General features: G+C 39.8%; 1 protein-coding gene across 5 annotated transcripts in view; it reads left to right on the forward strand.

The window, feature by feature from the left end:
• Positions 1 to 15,232, forward strand: part of CABIN1 (calcineurin binding protein 1) — a 233,314-nt gene that overhangs the window by 90,521 nt on the left and 127,561 nt on the right. For all 5 annotated transcript variants that reach the window (XR_005589496.1, XM_039504802.1, XM_039504805.1 and 2 more), the window contains exon 29: positions 9,725 to 9,838. Coding sequence is in view for 4 of the 5 variants with exons in the window: in XM_039504802.1 (XP_039360736.1) it covers positions 9,725 to 9,838 (114 nt within the window). In the remaining variant the exon portion in view is untranslated. The remainder of the gene's footprint in view (positions 1 to 9,724; positions 9,839 to 15,232) is intronic.

Here is a 15,232-nt window from a genome sequence, read left to right on the forward strand (position 1 = left end):
GTTTCCCTCATTGCCCTGGTCATATACAGTATTCATGTCATTATTACATATCTATATTCATAGAGTAATATATAGCAGTTCCTATAGTGTTCATAACCTTTTTACATGTGAGCTCAATTTCTGTCATACTGTAGTACAAAAATATTAACAGCACAAAAGACACCAAATTGAGCTGTAACATGTATTACTAATCAAATGGAATGTGTCCAGCATTCAGACTGGCTATAAAGTAGTCATTATCTAGCAAAAAATGACCAGTTTTTAAACACAGCCGGTTTTGAAAATATTTTCACACTGTTTGTATATGACAGCCATTAATTTCTTCATAAAATCCAATCATTAAGAGCAGCAATGGATTTTCACAATCTGTCAATACTGTTGCTGACAAATTGTGGTTGTATCAACTTCCAGTAAGAAAGCCTGTCTGTCTTCAAAGCAGTCGGTCAGAGGGTAGTATATCCTTCCCTGAAGATTTTTTCTTTTTTTCCCTTTCTCTCACTAACTAACTACACACACACACACACACACACACACACACACACACACACACACACACACACACACACACGTTTTACTCTCTCTCTCTCTATATATATACACATGTTATATACACACACATGTTTTATATACACGTTTGGCTATTGGCTGGGCAGTAGATCGCATAGAAGAGAATGGCACAGTAGTCTAAATATCATGTCAAATACTTGTCTTTCCTGGAACTCATAGGGTTAAATCTCGTCTTTGCCAATTCAGCCCTTCCTCATTTCTAGTAGATAGGTTAATTTCTGTACAGTCTATACAGGGTTATACACCTTTACCTCGATATAATGCTGTCCTCGGGAGCCAAAAAATCTTACCGCGTTATAGGTGAAACCACATTATATTGATCTTGCTTTGATCCACTGGAGTGTGCAGCCCCACCCCCCGGAGCACTGCTTTACTGTGATCTATCCAATTCATATTATATCGGGTTGCGTTATATCAAGGTAGAGGTGTATATAATTTTTACTTTTGGTGCATAATAAACTGCCACTCAACTTCCCAAAAAACTTCTATTACTTTCTACTATTATGATTGCTTATACCACAAAATTTCCAGAGGACAGAATTTTCTATCTTGGACCATTAATTCATATTCTTTTACACAGTTGCTGCCTCGGGTTAGCTAGTGCCAAAGAGCTAGGATTTATGTGCCTCTGTTATGTGCTTTGTGGGAGTTTTACCCATAAATAAATTTAAAAAGTAAAATATATCTGAGCATATGTAGTAACAACTGGAGTGAGAAGCACGCTTAGATACCATGGTGACAAGTGTGGTATGAAAACCCTGGTAAATAGATTAGGTAGAGGTGGGTTGCAGTGTGGCTTGAATAGATTTCTGGTGAGGCTTCAGAGAGCTGAGAGTAATTTTAAAATGCGCAAAATCTTGTTGTGAAGTTCAGCACTTATGTCCATTGCCAAAAATTTGCATGAGAGATGATTGTCTAGCCTCCACAGTGCATGGAACAGCAAGTTTCTCATGCACTGGTTCTTTTCACCCTTTTCTGTCATGTGTCTTGTACAGCTGATTTTTCTGAAGCAGGACGTAGGTAAAGGCACATGCTTTTTTACCAAGGCCTTTTCAGGATCTGTTCTACATTTTGTTTGGACAGATACTCCACTTTCTACCTTTCCGCCTCAAAATGTTGCCTGCTACTTGGTGGTTATTTCTTTTCATCTCATGTTGTCATCAAAGCTAATCTGTGTTTAACTTACATTATTTTTAGACAGGACTTTTATACTGGGGGTTGGGGAATTTTCAAAAGCTATTATTTCACTACAAACTTGACTGCCAGTTTTATTCCCCCACTAAACCTGCTTCTCTGCCTTGCAGTGAAGTCCTAATCCTTTCTTTGTGACTTCCATCTTTTACCACAAAAATGAGTGCAGTGCCACAATTTGATCTTTATGACTTAAATCTAGGATATAAAATAGGAAGGACAAGATGGGCAGGGAAAAAGTCAAGGCTTTGTTCCCAAATATGGCTAGAAAGGACTACCTAAAATAAAGTGAAAGTGAATAGTTCTCTTGTATTGTGGGGGTCAGTCCAGGCAGGGGTATAATATTCTCCTACTCATAGGCAGTCAGGAAGTGTAAAAAAAAACCCTGTATATATAAAGTGTTCTTCCTAGTGCAAGTTTTAGGCATAACTTTCTTATAATGTCTTCCCAGGAGATGCTTTTTTCCTGTCCTTAGGTTTTTTAATTTATTAATTCCCCTGCATTATCTATCCTTAACAGAACCCTTAACAATTTTAACACCTGTTTGCCATTAGGAGAATGTAATATGAGCCGTAGTTACATCAGGAGGCCACAGGACATGGTATAAAATGCATGAGTGGTCATTTAAAGCCAGAATCTTTGATAAAGTGATCCACTACTGAGTTGTTCATCATCACTGACTTTGTACTTAGCAGTCAAATTAGTTTGTGGAAGTAGGAAGTTTTGACAGTTTTCAGGAACTTTGTAGTACAAATCCAGTAATACACCAATATTACAGCTGCTCTGGGTCTAACTTTCTGTTAGCTTCAGGGACTATTCTTTGCTACATTCCTGCTGCAAGATGACATCACAGCTGTGAAATCAAAAAGGCACTTTGAGCTAGTTGCCTTGGAATTCAGTCAAAAAGTGTCTGTAAAGGACGTACATCAAACAATAGGAACAAATTCTGACAATGTAAACTTGTGTAGTTCAAGGCTACAGTTGGTTCCCATTCCACTTTGAAATCTAATAACCACGATCCTCACTTCGGAGCAGATGTTGCATGGACTGGTCTACATTAGTACCCCAATTGTTTTGGCAGAAGTGTGTTAATATGTTGTTGCTAACAGTTTCTCTGATCAGTGCTGTTCTTTAAAACTCTTTCCAACACAAACAGTATAGCTCAGAGAAATTGTTATTACATTGTTAGTAATAATCATGTATATTTACTGCTTGATCATATGTTAGTTCAAAATGTCTCCCTCCAGGTTCTTTCACTTCTACTCTATCCTCCTGCATCTTTTACATCTATGCTGCAGCTTTAGTCCTTGATAAGAAAAGAGCTGCTAAATAAAATGGAGGTATCCAGAGGTTATTCATAAAGATGACAAACTGGACCGCCACCTGTTTGCAAACAGAAAATTGTTCTCTTACCTGTTCAGAGCTTGTATCACTGTTAGCAATGGAAGCTAATTTTTAAATGTCTGTTGTATGGCCTATGGGTTTAGGCCACATAATGTAACATCACTTTTCCTAATATAATGGCACTTTCCAAGCCTGACATATTGGCAGATCTCAGCCCATGTGAACAGTACTAGGGATCCAATAAAATCCATCAGATAGGTTATATTGGTGCTTCCTGTGGTTTTCTCCCAATTTCTCTTTCCAAAAAAAACCAAAACAACCCCACTCAACGCATCAACCTACTGCATGAAATACATAGTGGAAACCTTCACAAACAAATGACCAATAAGGAGGAAATGTTTATAGACCAAAAAAAGGTAGATTATGTTTTTAAAATAGCAAGGTGCATTGGAGATGAGGTCTTGTAAAATACATAGCTTTGATGCAAAGTGAAATGTTGTTGTTCACTTGGGGAACTAGAATTTTCCTATTAAATATGCCTTCTCTTCCGAGTACATTCAGAAGTTCTAAAGAACCTTCAGACTACTCAACAGTCTGTTACCTGCCATCACATCTATACACGATACCATTCCACATCAAAAAATATCTTGAAGAGCGAAACATAGTTTGTTTTAGGGCTGTCAAGGGATTAAAAATATTAATCTCGATTAATCGCATGATTTAAAAAATTGATCTCAATCACACTGTTAAACAATAATATGTTTAAATATTTTTGGATGTTTTCAAATATATTGATTTCAATTACAACACAGAATACAATATATATGAAAGTGTAGAAAAACATCCAAAATATTTAATACATTTTAATTGGTATTCTGTTGTTTAACAGTGTGATTAAATCTGCGATTAATCACGATTAATTTTTTTTAATCTCAGTTAATTTTTTGAGTTAATTGCGTGAGTTAACTGCGATTGATCGAAGCCCTAGTTTGTTTATATGCCACTTAAGTTAAAAATATGTAAAAAGGAATAGGATATAATCCTTAGTCTTAATTTGTTGCATTATTTGGATATTAATTTATGGCAAATTTCAAATGTGAAAAGTGGCTGTCTTGCGCTCCTAAAAGCCTGGTATTAAAAAATATAACTACAGTAAGAATGTTTTCAAATCTGTACGTCATTTGTGGGTCAGTGCAGTGTATGGCTCTGGGAAGCGTTGGAATGCACCTGCACAAATGCTGCTTTAAAATCATGAGCATAGCCATATGCCCTCCCATAGTGGAGGAGGGGCAACTCCAGGCTTCGTTAACAAACTCAAACTTGAAAATATGTTTTCTACAATTACCAAGAAGAGCAACATTTGAAAGTGTTGTTAGAGCTTGTAGATTGATGCTAACCCTGCAGTGTCCTCAGTGAGAGCTTTCTAGCTCTTCTCCTGGCCATATGCTGAAATGAGGAGTTGGGGGGTTGGGTTTGAGGAGTATTAGTTCTTGTAACTAGTAAAAGTGATATTTTTGCATGATTGATTATCATAATTACAAGCATTGGCAGTGAAACAGATATTTAAAAATAATTGGGAGGGGTAGGAAGTAGCGGATCATTTTATGCAACTCACAGCCACACTTCCTGTGGTTCCCGAGTTGTGGAAAGGTGGCCTTTGACACATTGGCGTTAAGAGGTACACACTTGTGAGGTGACTCAGATTTCTAGCAGGGAGATCTTTATGGTAGTCTCCTTGTCCATCTTAGTAATACAGGAAAACAGTTCTGCAAGGGACTGTACTCTGTCCGTTAGCCTGCCTTTGAATCTTGGAGTGGTGAGGGAGTAGGAGGTGGTTGTTGAACTCTAAACAGCTCTTTATAATTGGTCTGAGTCACAGTTAAATCCAATGCTTCAAACTGTTAAGAATAAATCCCTTTTGCTTTGTCCTGGATCCATTCTTCTGCTCCTAATGACTCCATCAGTTAAAAAAGTAAGCAGAGCAGAGTCTTTGAAACCAGTGAGTTGAGATCCACTCAAGTGTATTTGCTGGGTATTACTGATTATCCTGATTTAAGGATAAGGACAGTGGAACATCCTTAGCTATACCCTTTACTCCCATTGCGTACAGTTGTGTGAAGATTACTGAAAAAATTGCATTATTTGTCTGGATGACCTTTTTTGCTTTAGGCTAGATCATCATCATCACTTTGCAAAATATGTGGATTTCCCTACGAATAATATATTCAGCATACATATATCATACACTACTTGAGCAGCACAAGAGCATTCCACTGCAGTTACAGATCTGTCAAACTATCTGGTATAAATCCTAGTTTCAGGAATATATCAATAAGCCACCTCTAAAGAGTCATTCAGGGCTGGGATTTTATATACAAGGTTATAGCCTTGTTATGGTAGCTTTTCTGTTTTTGTTTGTTAAAAATATTTGAGGTTTTTTTTGATTGTAAGTAAAAATCCACACGTCCGTGTGCGTTGAGATGCCCTGAGATTGCATGTCACTTTCATACACCTCAGATCATCACAGATTGGATTGAAACAGATGCATGCAAGCAAAGCAGAAAGTACAATAATTAAACACTTGGCTTTTTTTGGCCTTATTTAGCCTTGAACTCTGTGTCTTTCCAGGAGCAATGTGAAGCACTAACCACTGAAACATGGGCTGCCCCATTGTTCTGTTGTTTGATAGGCTGCTTTTACAGACTCGGCCATTTATGAGAGAGTCTTTTCGCTGCCAAAATATTTTTGAAGTGTAAAATAATACAGCAGTCTTCTTACATTCTCTGCTAGGTAGCCAAATGTTGATATCTTGTTCTTAAGAGGAAGCCAGTTTTTTGATGTGACTGCAACCCAGTGTAGTTTCAGTGCATAAATCAATAGAGAGCTGACATTGCAGAAGTGGCAGTTTGGGCTTGGAAGGTGTACACTGACCTATTAGGGAAAAATAAAATTTATGATGGGCATTGCCAGCATTTAGAGTAAATAGAAGTGGAGTTTAAGATCAGACTTGAAAGCACCTACTTTACTATGGTGGCTGGTGCTGTTAAATACCATAGATAGAAAAACAGGCAGATATATCTGAAAAGGAAAGCCCAGAGTTGAAGTGGACAGGAAACACTAGGTTTGTTGTTTCCCGGCTCCATTCACAGCTTTTTTTTGTTTTTTGTTGGGGTTTTTTTTTTGCATTTGATGTGTGAGAACAGTGTAAAAAGTATTCATGTGCCTGCTTCTTGAGAGATGTGAAGAGCTGATTGTAATAATTATCACTTGTGCTATATGCTGACTTCATTCAAAACAGAATGGCCACAAACATCACACAAAACAAACTGTGAGTTTAGTTATTGTTCACGTGGCTTCTCTGTTTTACTACCAAAAGCAGTAAATGAACTGTTCTTTTTGGAATTTCCATATTGTGGGCTAGATCTCAATATGGGGTGGCTAAGGAGGAGAATAATGCAAGGGGCCCTTTGTGAGGCCCCCAGCCCCTGATTTTGGGGACATGTGGGTACTGGGAAGTCCCTGGCATAGATCAGAGCCACTTAAGACTACTGCCAGTAGCCCCAGAGGCAGTTGTCGCATGGCGATTGCCAGGGCATAAAGCAACCTTATCCCCGGCTCCTTTTTTCTAGCTATGATTCCTCTATCAGGAGATGTGGGAGAGACATAGAAGGTGACCTAGGAGCCAGTATGATGGCTCGGTGCCAGCCCAGGATCTCCTAAATTGGGGGAATTCTCAAGTGACCAGTTAAGTTGACTTTAGTATTGTTTTGCACCACCATAGCAGTGCAAAGCAATCTTAATGCAGGGCAGAATCTGGCAATAAATGTGTCTTTCACGGTTCATTGAAAAGCCAGGAGGTGTTCTGTAAAGCATGTATTGTGAGAGATGTTGCCATCAATTATTTTATGTTCTACAAGAGTAAATTTTAAGACAAAATTCACACGATCGCAACACCTTAAAAATGAGTGTCTCCTGAGACATCAGACACCATAGACAAATAATAGCACTGCTGTGTAAATGATATATTATAGAAACCTTCAGATGAAATGGACAAGGGAGAGACTTTAAAAGAAAAGTTACCTTCTCTCTGATCATATTCTAAATGTAATTACGGTATATCCACCTCAATATGACAATCAACCTAATCCATGATAATAAATTGTTGCACTTTTATAAATTTTCTGATAGCAATACAACTTTAGGACCAGTCCTTCACCATGCTGAAATCAATGAGTGTTTTGCCATTTTTTTTTTCAATAAAAGCAGGAGTAGACCCTTTTTTGTATAGCTTCTTTTATAGCTTTGGTTTTCTACTGTCTGTAACTTTTAAAGGGCTTTACAGATTTATATCATAAAAGTCAGTGCATGGTTATGGTGTAAATTTCAGAAAACAGTGCTATGGAGAGAGAGCATGGTGAGTTAAAGCATTTTATTTTCCAGTCATAACACCAGTGAACCTTTTATTATTCATATGTCTCTGTGGTAATAAATATGTGTATTGGTCCTCATAAAAGCCAGAAAATGCCTAATGGAATTTGTAAAGTAATGTGCATTTGTCTCATACTCAAGATAAGCTCTCCAAATTCTGTCCAGTGTCAGATGCTGTAATTACAGAGGCCCGATATCTGTTTCTTCCTAATTTCTAACAACCTAACAGCCAGCAGCTGATTGGCATTTCCAACATTATGCTTTGTTACACTTGATTCTAGAAACAGTAACCTGTTCAGAGGTGAGACTCCAATTCTGAAAAGACATGGAGAGTTTCTGCATGATTACTATAACTGAAGGACTGAAAGAGTTTGCAACTAGATAGGGTTTATACATGAGTTGTGCATATTTCAACAAACACTCGCAGGATGGAAAGGAAAATCAGCAGAGAAATAAGGTAAAAATCAGTAATGTCCGCAGAAGATACATCAAGAGGAAAAAAGTTAAGGTGGTGGTATAACCAGAATACAGTTGCAGGATATACCTGGGTTAATCAGATTTATGGTTTATACATGCAGCTCCCAGGTCCATAGAAAGAACACCACAGGCAGGTTATAGCATTGTCACGTGCCTCTCAAGAGAGATCACTGCATTCTCTTCCTTATTCTCTGCCTTTTGTTTGCTCTACAGCTCTAGTGCTCTGGGGGGAAAAACCCAGTGCTCAACTGCTAAGGAAATCATGGAATGATTGAAGAAAAAGTAGAAGTAAACCAAAGATTTAGCTTGTCAGTGAAACTTTACAAATAATTGTCCGTTCTGTTAGTACTCCTGGGTGGCATGTTTTGCCCAGGGCCAACAGCTGCTGTTCTTCTGACCAGATAAAGGCTTGATAAAAGCTTTCATATTTGTATGTTCATGTCAGACATTGAGTTCTATTGAATCATAACTTTTTCTTCCTTAGGAGACTGATCCTGCAAGATCTTACTCTCAGGAATATTTCTTATTCTCACATGTTAAATTTTTGTGTGTAAATCAGGATGCGAATGGGGTGCTTGCCAGACCAGGCCGTAATTTCTTAACTTATAAAGCCAATGTATGGCTTATCTACACACACAAGGTGTACTCCTTTAACTATACTAGTATAGCTAAGGTGTTACAACATACCTAGTGTGGGCACAGTTCTACCAGTATAAAGTTGTGTATAGCCATATAGCTTATTCCCCTAAGGAAAAAGGGGGAATAAGCTACATTCATTTAAGGCACCTTTATAATGGTATGACTGTGCCCACACTAGTGGTTGTACTGGTATAATTATTTCAGTTTAAAAAAAAAAAACCCTAACCAAAATAGTAATAACAGTTAAAAAAAAATTTTAAAAATCTGTAGACGAGGCTTTAGTGGACAGGGCAATTGTGAGCTTTCTTGCCATCTGAAAGATGAACATTTCATTCTCTGACTTGGTCTCTCATTTTTAGGGCTGACAGGGTTTGCTAGTGTAGTGCATTGAAGTATGGTGGTTAGGCACACAGACACACATCATAGGCAACCAAAAAAAGTGCTGACAGGAAAACTGCTAAATATTCAAGGGATCTGGCTGGCTGTTTAGTATTTGTGGACAAGAAATTGCTATTAGAAATTAGTGACTTTTTGTTGTGAGTTTGGTTGCTATCTAATCCTTTTACATTGGTTAATGAAATTATGACAATTATTCCATTAAAAAATCCATATAGTCATTTTTTTAAAAAACAGGTAGAAAATGTGTGTGCAACTGATGGTGCTGTAAGTGACAGGAAATGAAAACAGATTTCAGTGGCATTGAGGAAGCACAAAAATGACTCTAAGTCAGCACAAAATATGAGGTTATGAGACTGAATTTGAAGGTTATGGCGGATTGAGTAATTCTCTGCCTAGTGCCAGGGCCAGTCAGTCTTAGGGCTTGTGCTGTTAAACCACCGTGTTTTCTGTGTAAGAGTTTTTTGGGGGAGATGGGATAATCTAACCTCTGAATTACATTAGTGCCCAAAATGCACAAATATTAGCTGAACTAAGTCTAGCTGCCATTAGACAGATCTCTCTGGAAAAATTATAGCTGGTAATGTATAAATAAAAGCAAGAGGATGTTTTTTACTTTTACCTGCATTAACAAACCATTCCTCTGTCTCCTACTCATTTTCCTTCTTGCTTGCTTCTGTAGAACCTCCAGTGGGCCCGAGATGTGTTGCTAGGCAGCAGTATCCCATGGCAGCAACTGAAGCACATGCCAGCACAGGGTCTCTTCTGTGAGAGGAACAAGACTAATTTCTTCAATGTAAGTTAATATTGTTGACAAACATATCACTTCTTGGACATTTTAACACCTGCTTCTCATATGGAAGGTTTGTTGAGAGAGAATGATGGGAGAATTTAACAAGAGAGGGTCGAAGGGGCAACACAGAGGGCAAAGGAGAAGTTGGATTTGTACTACAGCTAAATTTTCCAGTGTTGTCCCATCTAAGAGGATGCATGCATAGTGCTTATTCCTTACAACAGGGGTGGCCAACCTGTGGCTCCGGAGCCACATGCAGCTCTTCAGAAGTTAATATGCTGCTCCTTGTATAGGCACCGACTACAGGGCTGGAGTTACAGACACCAACTTTCCAGTGTGCTGGGGGGTGCTCACTGCTCAACCCTTGGCTCTCTGCCACAGGCCCTGCCCCTTCCCGCCCCCTCCCCTGAGGCTGCAGTGCCCTCGTCCCCTCTCCCTCCAGCCCCCCGAGCCTCCTGCATGCCACAAAACAGCTGATCAGGAAGTGCAGGGAAGGAGCGGGAGGCACTGATCGGGGAGGCTGCTGGTGGGTGGGAGGCACTGGGAGTGGTGTAGGGGAGCTGATAGGGGCTGCTGACATAGTACTGTGGCTCTTTGGCAATGTACATTGGTAAATTCTGGCTCCTTCTCAGGCTCAGGTTGGCCACCTCTGCCTTATAAGCTTGAGAAGCTATCTTACAGTATTAACATGAATGGGGGTGGGAGAATCAGTGGCTTGCCATCATGTGATGGTCACTAAATGCTGCTGGGATGAAAACTGTTTAAAATTCTAATTCTGTTCATCTCTGCATGTGCATTTGCTCTCTCTCTCACTTGGGTAAGTCCTTTTGCACTTTTTGGAACAACCAAAAATAGTGCCATTTGTTCAAAGAATTTTTGAGGTTGGGGGAGAGTACTGAAGTACTGTATCTAAACATGAGCTACTTTGTCAGCAAGAACAGGAGTTCTAGGTAATTTCATGAAGCCTAGTCTCTAGCAGAGTCTCACTGTACGGCAAACTAGCTGTCTATACATATGTAACCAAGGTGTCTTTCAGGTCATTACAATGCTCAATGTTTGCTATCACTGTTTAATACTATAGTTTCCTGTACAAAACAGTTTTCTCATAAGAATTGATTTTGCTTTGCATTTGTTTAAAACAAACAAAAAGCTCTCTTCTGAAGACCATTTGGTGTTTTGTGCATTCTGTTCTCAGTAGTCCTCATAGAATATCCAGGTTGGAAGGGACCTCAGGAGGTCATCTAGTCCAACCCCATGCTCAAAGCAGGACCAATCCCCAGACAGATTTTTGCCCCAGATCCCTAAATGGCCCCCTCAGGGATTGAACTCACAGCCCTGGGTTTAGCAGGCCAGTGCTCAAACCACTGAGCTAGCCTTCCCTCCCACACAAGTTTCTTTTGATGTATAGTATGTGCCCTTCTCCCTCTGTAATCTACTGGAAGAATATTAAATGAAATTTCAGGTGTTTCAAAACTGTATCATGGACCAATCTTAAATTCCATCTCCCTCTCTGCTCCTGAAGAGAGGTTTTTGTTATAAACACTGCCATGTCTGCGAGGGTGTAGACTTAGCAGTTGTGATGTAGTTGGTGAGCATGTGCCTGTATATGATGCTATTCTCCTGCAGTGCCTGCCTGCTTTTCCTACAAAAATCTTGTTCTGTTGCTTAATCCTGCAAACTATTGAACTCTTGCTCTGATCTAGCAAAGCGGTTAAGCATATAGAATCTTAGAAATATAGGGCTGGAAGGGACCTCAAGAGGTCATTTAGTCCATCTGCCTGCACTGAGGCAGGACTAGGGTGACCAGACAGCAAGTGTGAAAAATCGGGACGGGAGTGGGGGGTAATAGGCACCTATATAAGACGAAGCCCCAAAAAATCAGGACTGTACCTATAAAATCGAGACATCTGGTCACCGTAGGCAGGACCAAGTATACCTAGACTGTCCCTGACAGGTGTTTGTCTAACCTGTTTTTAAAAACCTCCAAAGACTGGGATTCCACAACCTCCCTTGGAAGCCTATGCCAGTGGTTAACTAGCCTTCTAATTAGAAAGTTTTTCCCAATACCTGATCTAAATCTCCCTTTCTTCAGATGAAGCTGATCATTTTGTGTTCTAAATCCAGTCCTCTATATAACGGCCTTCAACACATTTAAACACTTTTATCAGGTCCCCCCTCAGTCTTCCTTTCTCAAGATTAAACATGCCCAATGTTTTAAGCTGTCCTTATAGGTCAGGTTTTCTAAACCTTTTATCATTTTTATAGTTCTCATCTGGATTCTCTCCAGTTTGTCCACATTGTTCTTAAAGTGTGGTGCCCAGAATTGGACACAGTACTCCCGCTGAGGCCTTACCAGGGCCGAGTAGAGCTGGACAATTACCTCCCATGTTTTACATACAACATTCCGTTATCTGTCATTAATTAAAATATTGAATAGTACCAAACCCAAGGTAGACTCAGATGGGACCCCACTAGATACATACTCCCAGTTTGGCAGCGAAACATAGATAACTGGTTGAAAAACTGTACTTAAAAGAATAGTTATGTACCCATCTTACAGTAATTTCAATTAGACCATATTTCTCTACTTTGCTTATCAAAATGTCATTGGGACTATGTCAAAAGCCTTACTAAAATCAAGATGTATCATATTTATAGCTTTCCCCAATCCACTAGGCCACTAACCCTGTCAAAGAAAGAAATGATTTGTTCTTGACAAATCCATGGTGGCTCTTACTTATTACCTTACTATCCTCTAGGTCCTTACAAACTGATTGCTTAATAATTGGTTTCATTATCTTTCCAGTTATCGAAGTTAGGCTAACTTGTCTGTAATTCCCCAGGTCCTCTTTGTTCCCCTTTTTAAAGATATGTACTATGTTTGCCCTTCTCCAGACTTCTGGGACATCACTCCTGCTCCATGAGTTCTCAGAGATAATCACTCACGGTTCTATGTTTGCTTCAGCTAGTTCCTTAAGATTAATTTCATCAGCCCTTCCTGACTTAAATGCATCAAATTTTATTAAATATTCTTTAATCTGTTCTTTCCCTGTTCTGGTTTGTGTTCCTTCCTCCTTTTGTTAATGTAACTTGTGCTAAGTATCTGGTCATAATTAACCTCTGTAGTGAAGACTGAAGCAAAAGAGGCATTAAATATTTCATTCTTCTTGCTTCATGCTTAGCTTTAATCACATGAGTGTTCCTAAAGCAGTCAATTGGACTGTTCACATGCTTAAAGTTAACCATGTGCACTGGTGGATCGGGAGCGGAGCATTCAGCACCTTGAAGGATCAAATCTCAATGGCTGCACTAAACAGACTGGAAGAGCCAGTCAGGAGGGAACTGTGCAATTTGTGTCAGAATTGATTTCTACCCAAAAACTGGGATTTACTGTTTAAAAAGAGGTGAGTGGTCCACCTAATTTGGTATCTAGTTTTTGAATGCTAGTGTGAGGTACTTCAAAGGAAGGTATAAACCCCCATAATGTCCCTAATTGTATGGTGCTGTGCCATGTGAGGGAAATTTCTTCCTGACCCCAGATGATGATCTGTTTATGCCCTGAAGAATGAGAAATGATAGCCTTGTTAATTTTATCCTAGATATTATACATTTGCATATTCAGTAAAAATTTTAAATTACAAAATTGAATAAATTTCCACAGTTTAGGATGTTCACACATTATTAACTTAACCGTTATAATAAGAAAAATAAGAATATAGTCTCCAAAAGGAAGCTATGCTCCAACTCAACACAACCCTCAAAAAGTAGCATTAGAAAAGTGATGATCCTTGTGCAAAGGACAACAGACTCCATTAAGGCTTTGCTTCTGCTGTTGGTGTGCCTATGCCGGTTAAGAGCCCTCATTTAGGATGCTGTCTTCAACCATGAGCTATTTAAATCTTAACTCAAATGCCCCAGCGTCTCTCAACTGCCATGATGGCACGCTACGGTGAGGAGTGTCTTAGAGAGCTATAATGTAAGCCATTTAGGAGTTTATAGATCAGCACTAACACCCTAACATCTTGTGACGAAGTGGGACTGTTCTTAATGTTTCCCCTGAATACTATGTGGGTGCCTCAGTTTCCCCTATGCATTTCTTAAGTCTCCAGCATGCATAAATGGCCGACACTCTGTCTCCTGGCAACTAATGGCCCGGGCCCTTCCCCCCTGCAAGGGGATGCTAAAGGTGTGGGAGAACAAAGAGGTCAGGTGACCTCCTGGCCCAGGAAAGGAACTCAGCAGAGAAGGAGGGGCTGGAGGGGGTTTCAGTTTGGAGCTGGCTGGGGACGAGGAGTAAGTGCAGCTGTGGGTGTCTGGCTCACTGCCCCCCAGGATGGACCCGGCTGAGGGGTCCTGTTCTCTGTACCTACAAGCTCTGTTTTAGACCATATTCCTGTCATCGAATAAACCTCTGTTTTACTGGCTGGCTAAGAGTCACGTCTGACTGCGAAGTTGGGGTACAGGACCCTGTGGCTTCCCCAGGACTCCTCCTGTGTGGACTTGCTGTGGGAAGTGCACGGAGGGGCAGAGGATGCTGAATGCTCCAAGGTCAGACCCAGGAAGGTGGAAGCCGTGTGAGCTTGCCCTGAAGACAGTCTGCTCACAGAGAGGAGACTTCACCAGAGTCCTGACTGGCTTCATAGGGAGCAGTTTCAGTGCATCGCGTGGGGACTCCGTGACACAACTACATGCAAATAAAAAGTTAGTACTATTATTGAATAGGCATAATATTAATCTTGAGGCTAACTCAGCATAACAGGCCGACAGTGGCATTCTGCACCATCTGTATCTTTCTAGTCCTCTTCAGGGGGATTACCATGTAGAGCAAATTGTAGTAGTCCAGCATAGAAGACATGCAAGCAAGTGGCAAAATCCAGATCCAAGAGAAATGGTTATAGTTACTTAGATATAGATGAAAAAAGCCACCAGTGCCACCTGAGTTTCCAAGAACGAATAATGTTCAAAGAACCTCCAAATTGTGAATCATCTGAAAAACTCCTTCCATAATTGGAATAAGAATCACCCCTCCCACCATACCCTGAAAATCCAACATCCATCTTGTTTGAGTTAAGCTTCAGCCAGTTTACTCTCAGCCAAGTCTCTACCTTGGCCAAGCACTAGGAAAGCAAATGTGCTGCATCATCTGGGTCTGGCAAAAAGGAGATACAGAGCTGCATGCCATCTACCACGTACTGATATCTTTACAACCCACTATCCTCCTTAATAGCATCACATATATGTTGAATAGGACAAGGTGGTAACAAAATAGAATTTTGCAGAATCCCATAAAAATAGGCAATTGTCCAAAGCTTCTCTCACACTAATCTTATTCATATGTCAAATCTTTTTAATCTTACTAAACTCAATATCCTGCAGCAGTGATTTCCACAGGTTAAC

This window comes from Mauremys reevesii, linkage group 18 (assembly GCF_016161935.1).
Source record: "Mauremys reevesii isolate NIE-2019 linkage group 18, ASM1616193v1, whole genome shotgun sequence".
Taxonomy (NCBI): Eukaryota; Metazoa; Chordata; order Testudines; family Geoemydidae; genus Mauremys; species Mauremys reevesii.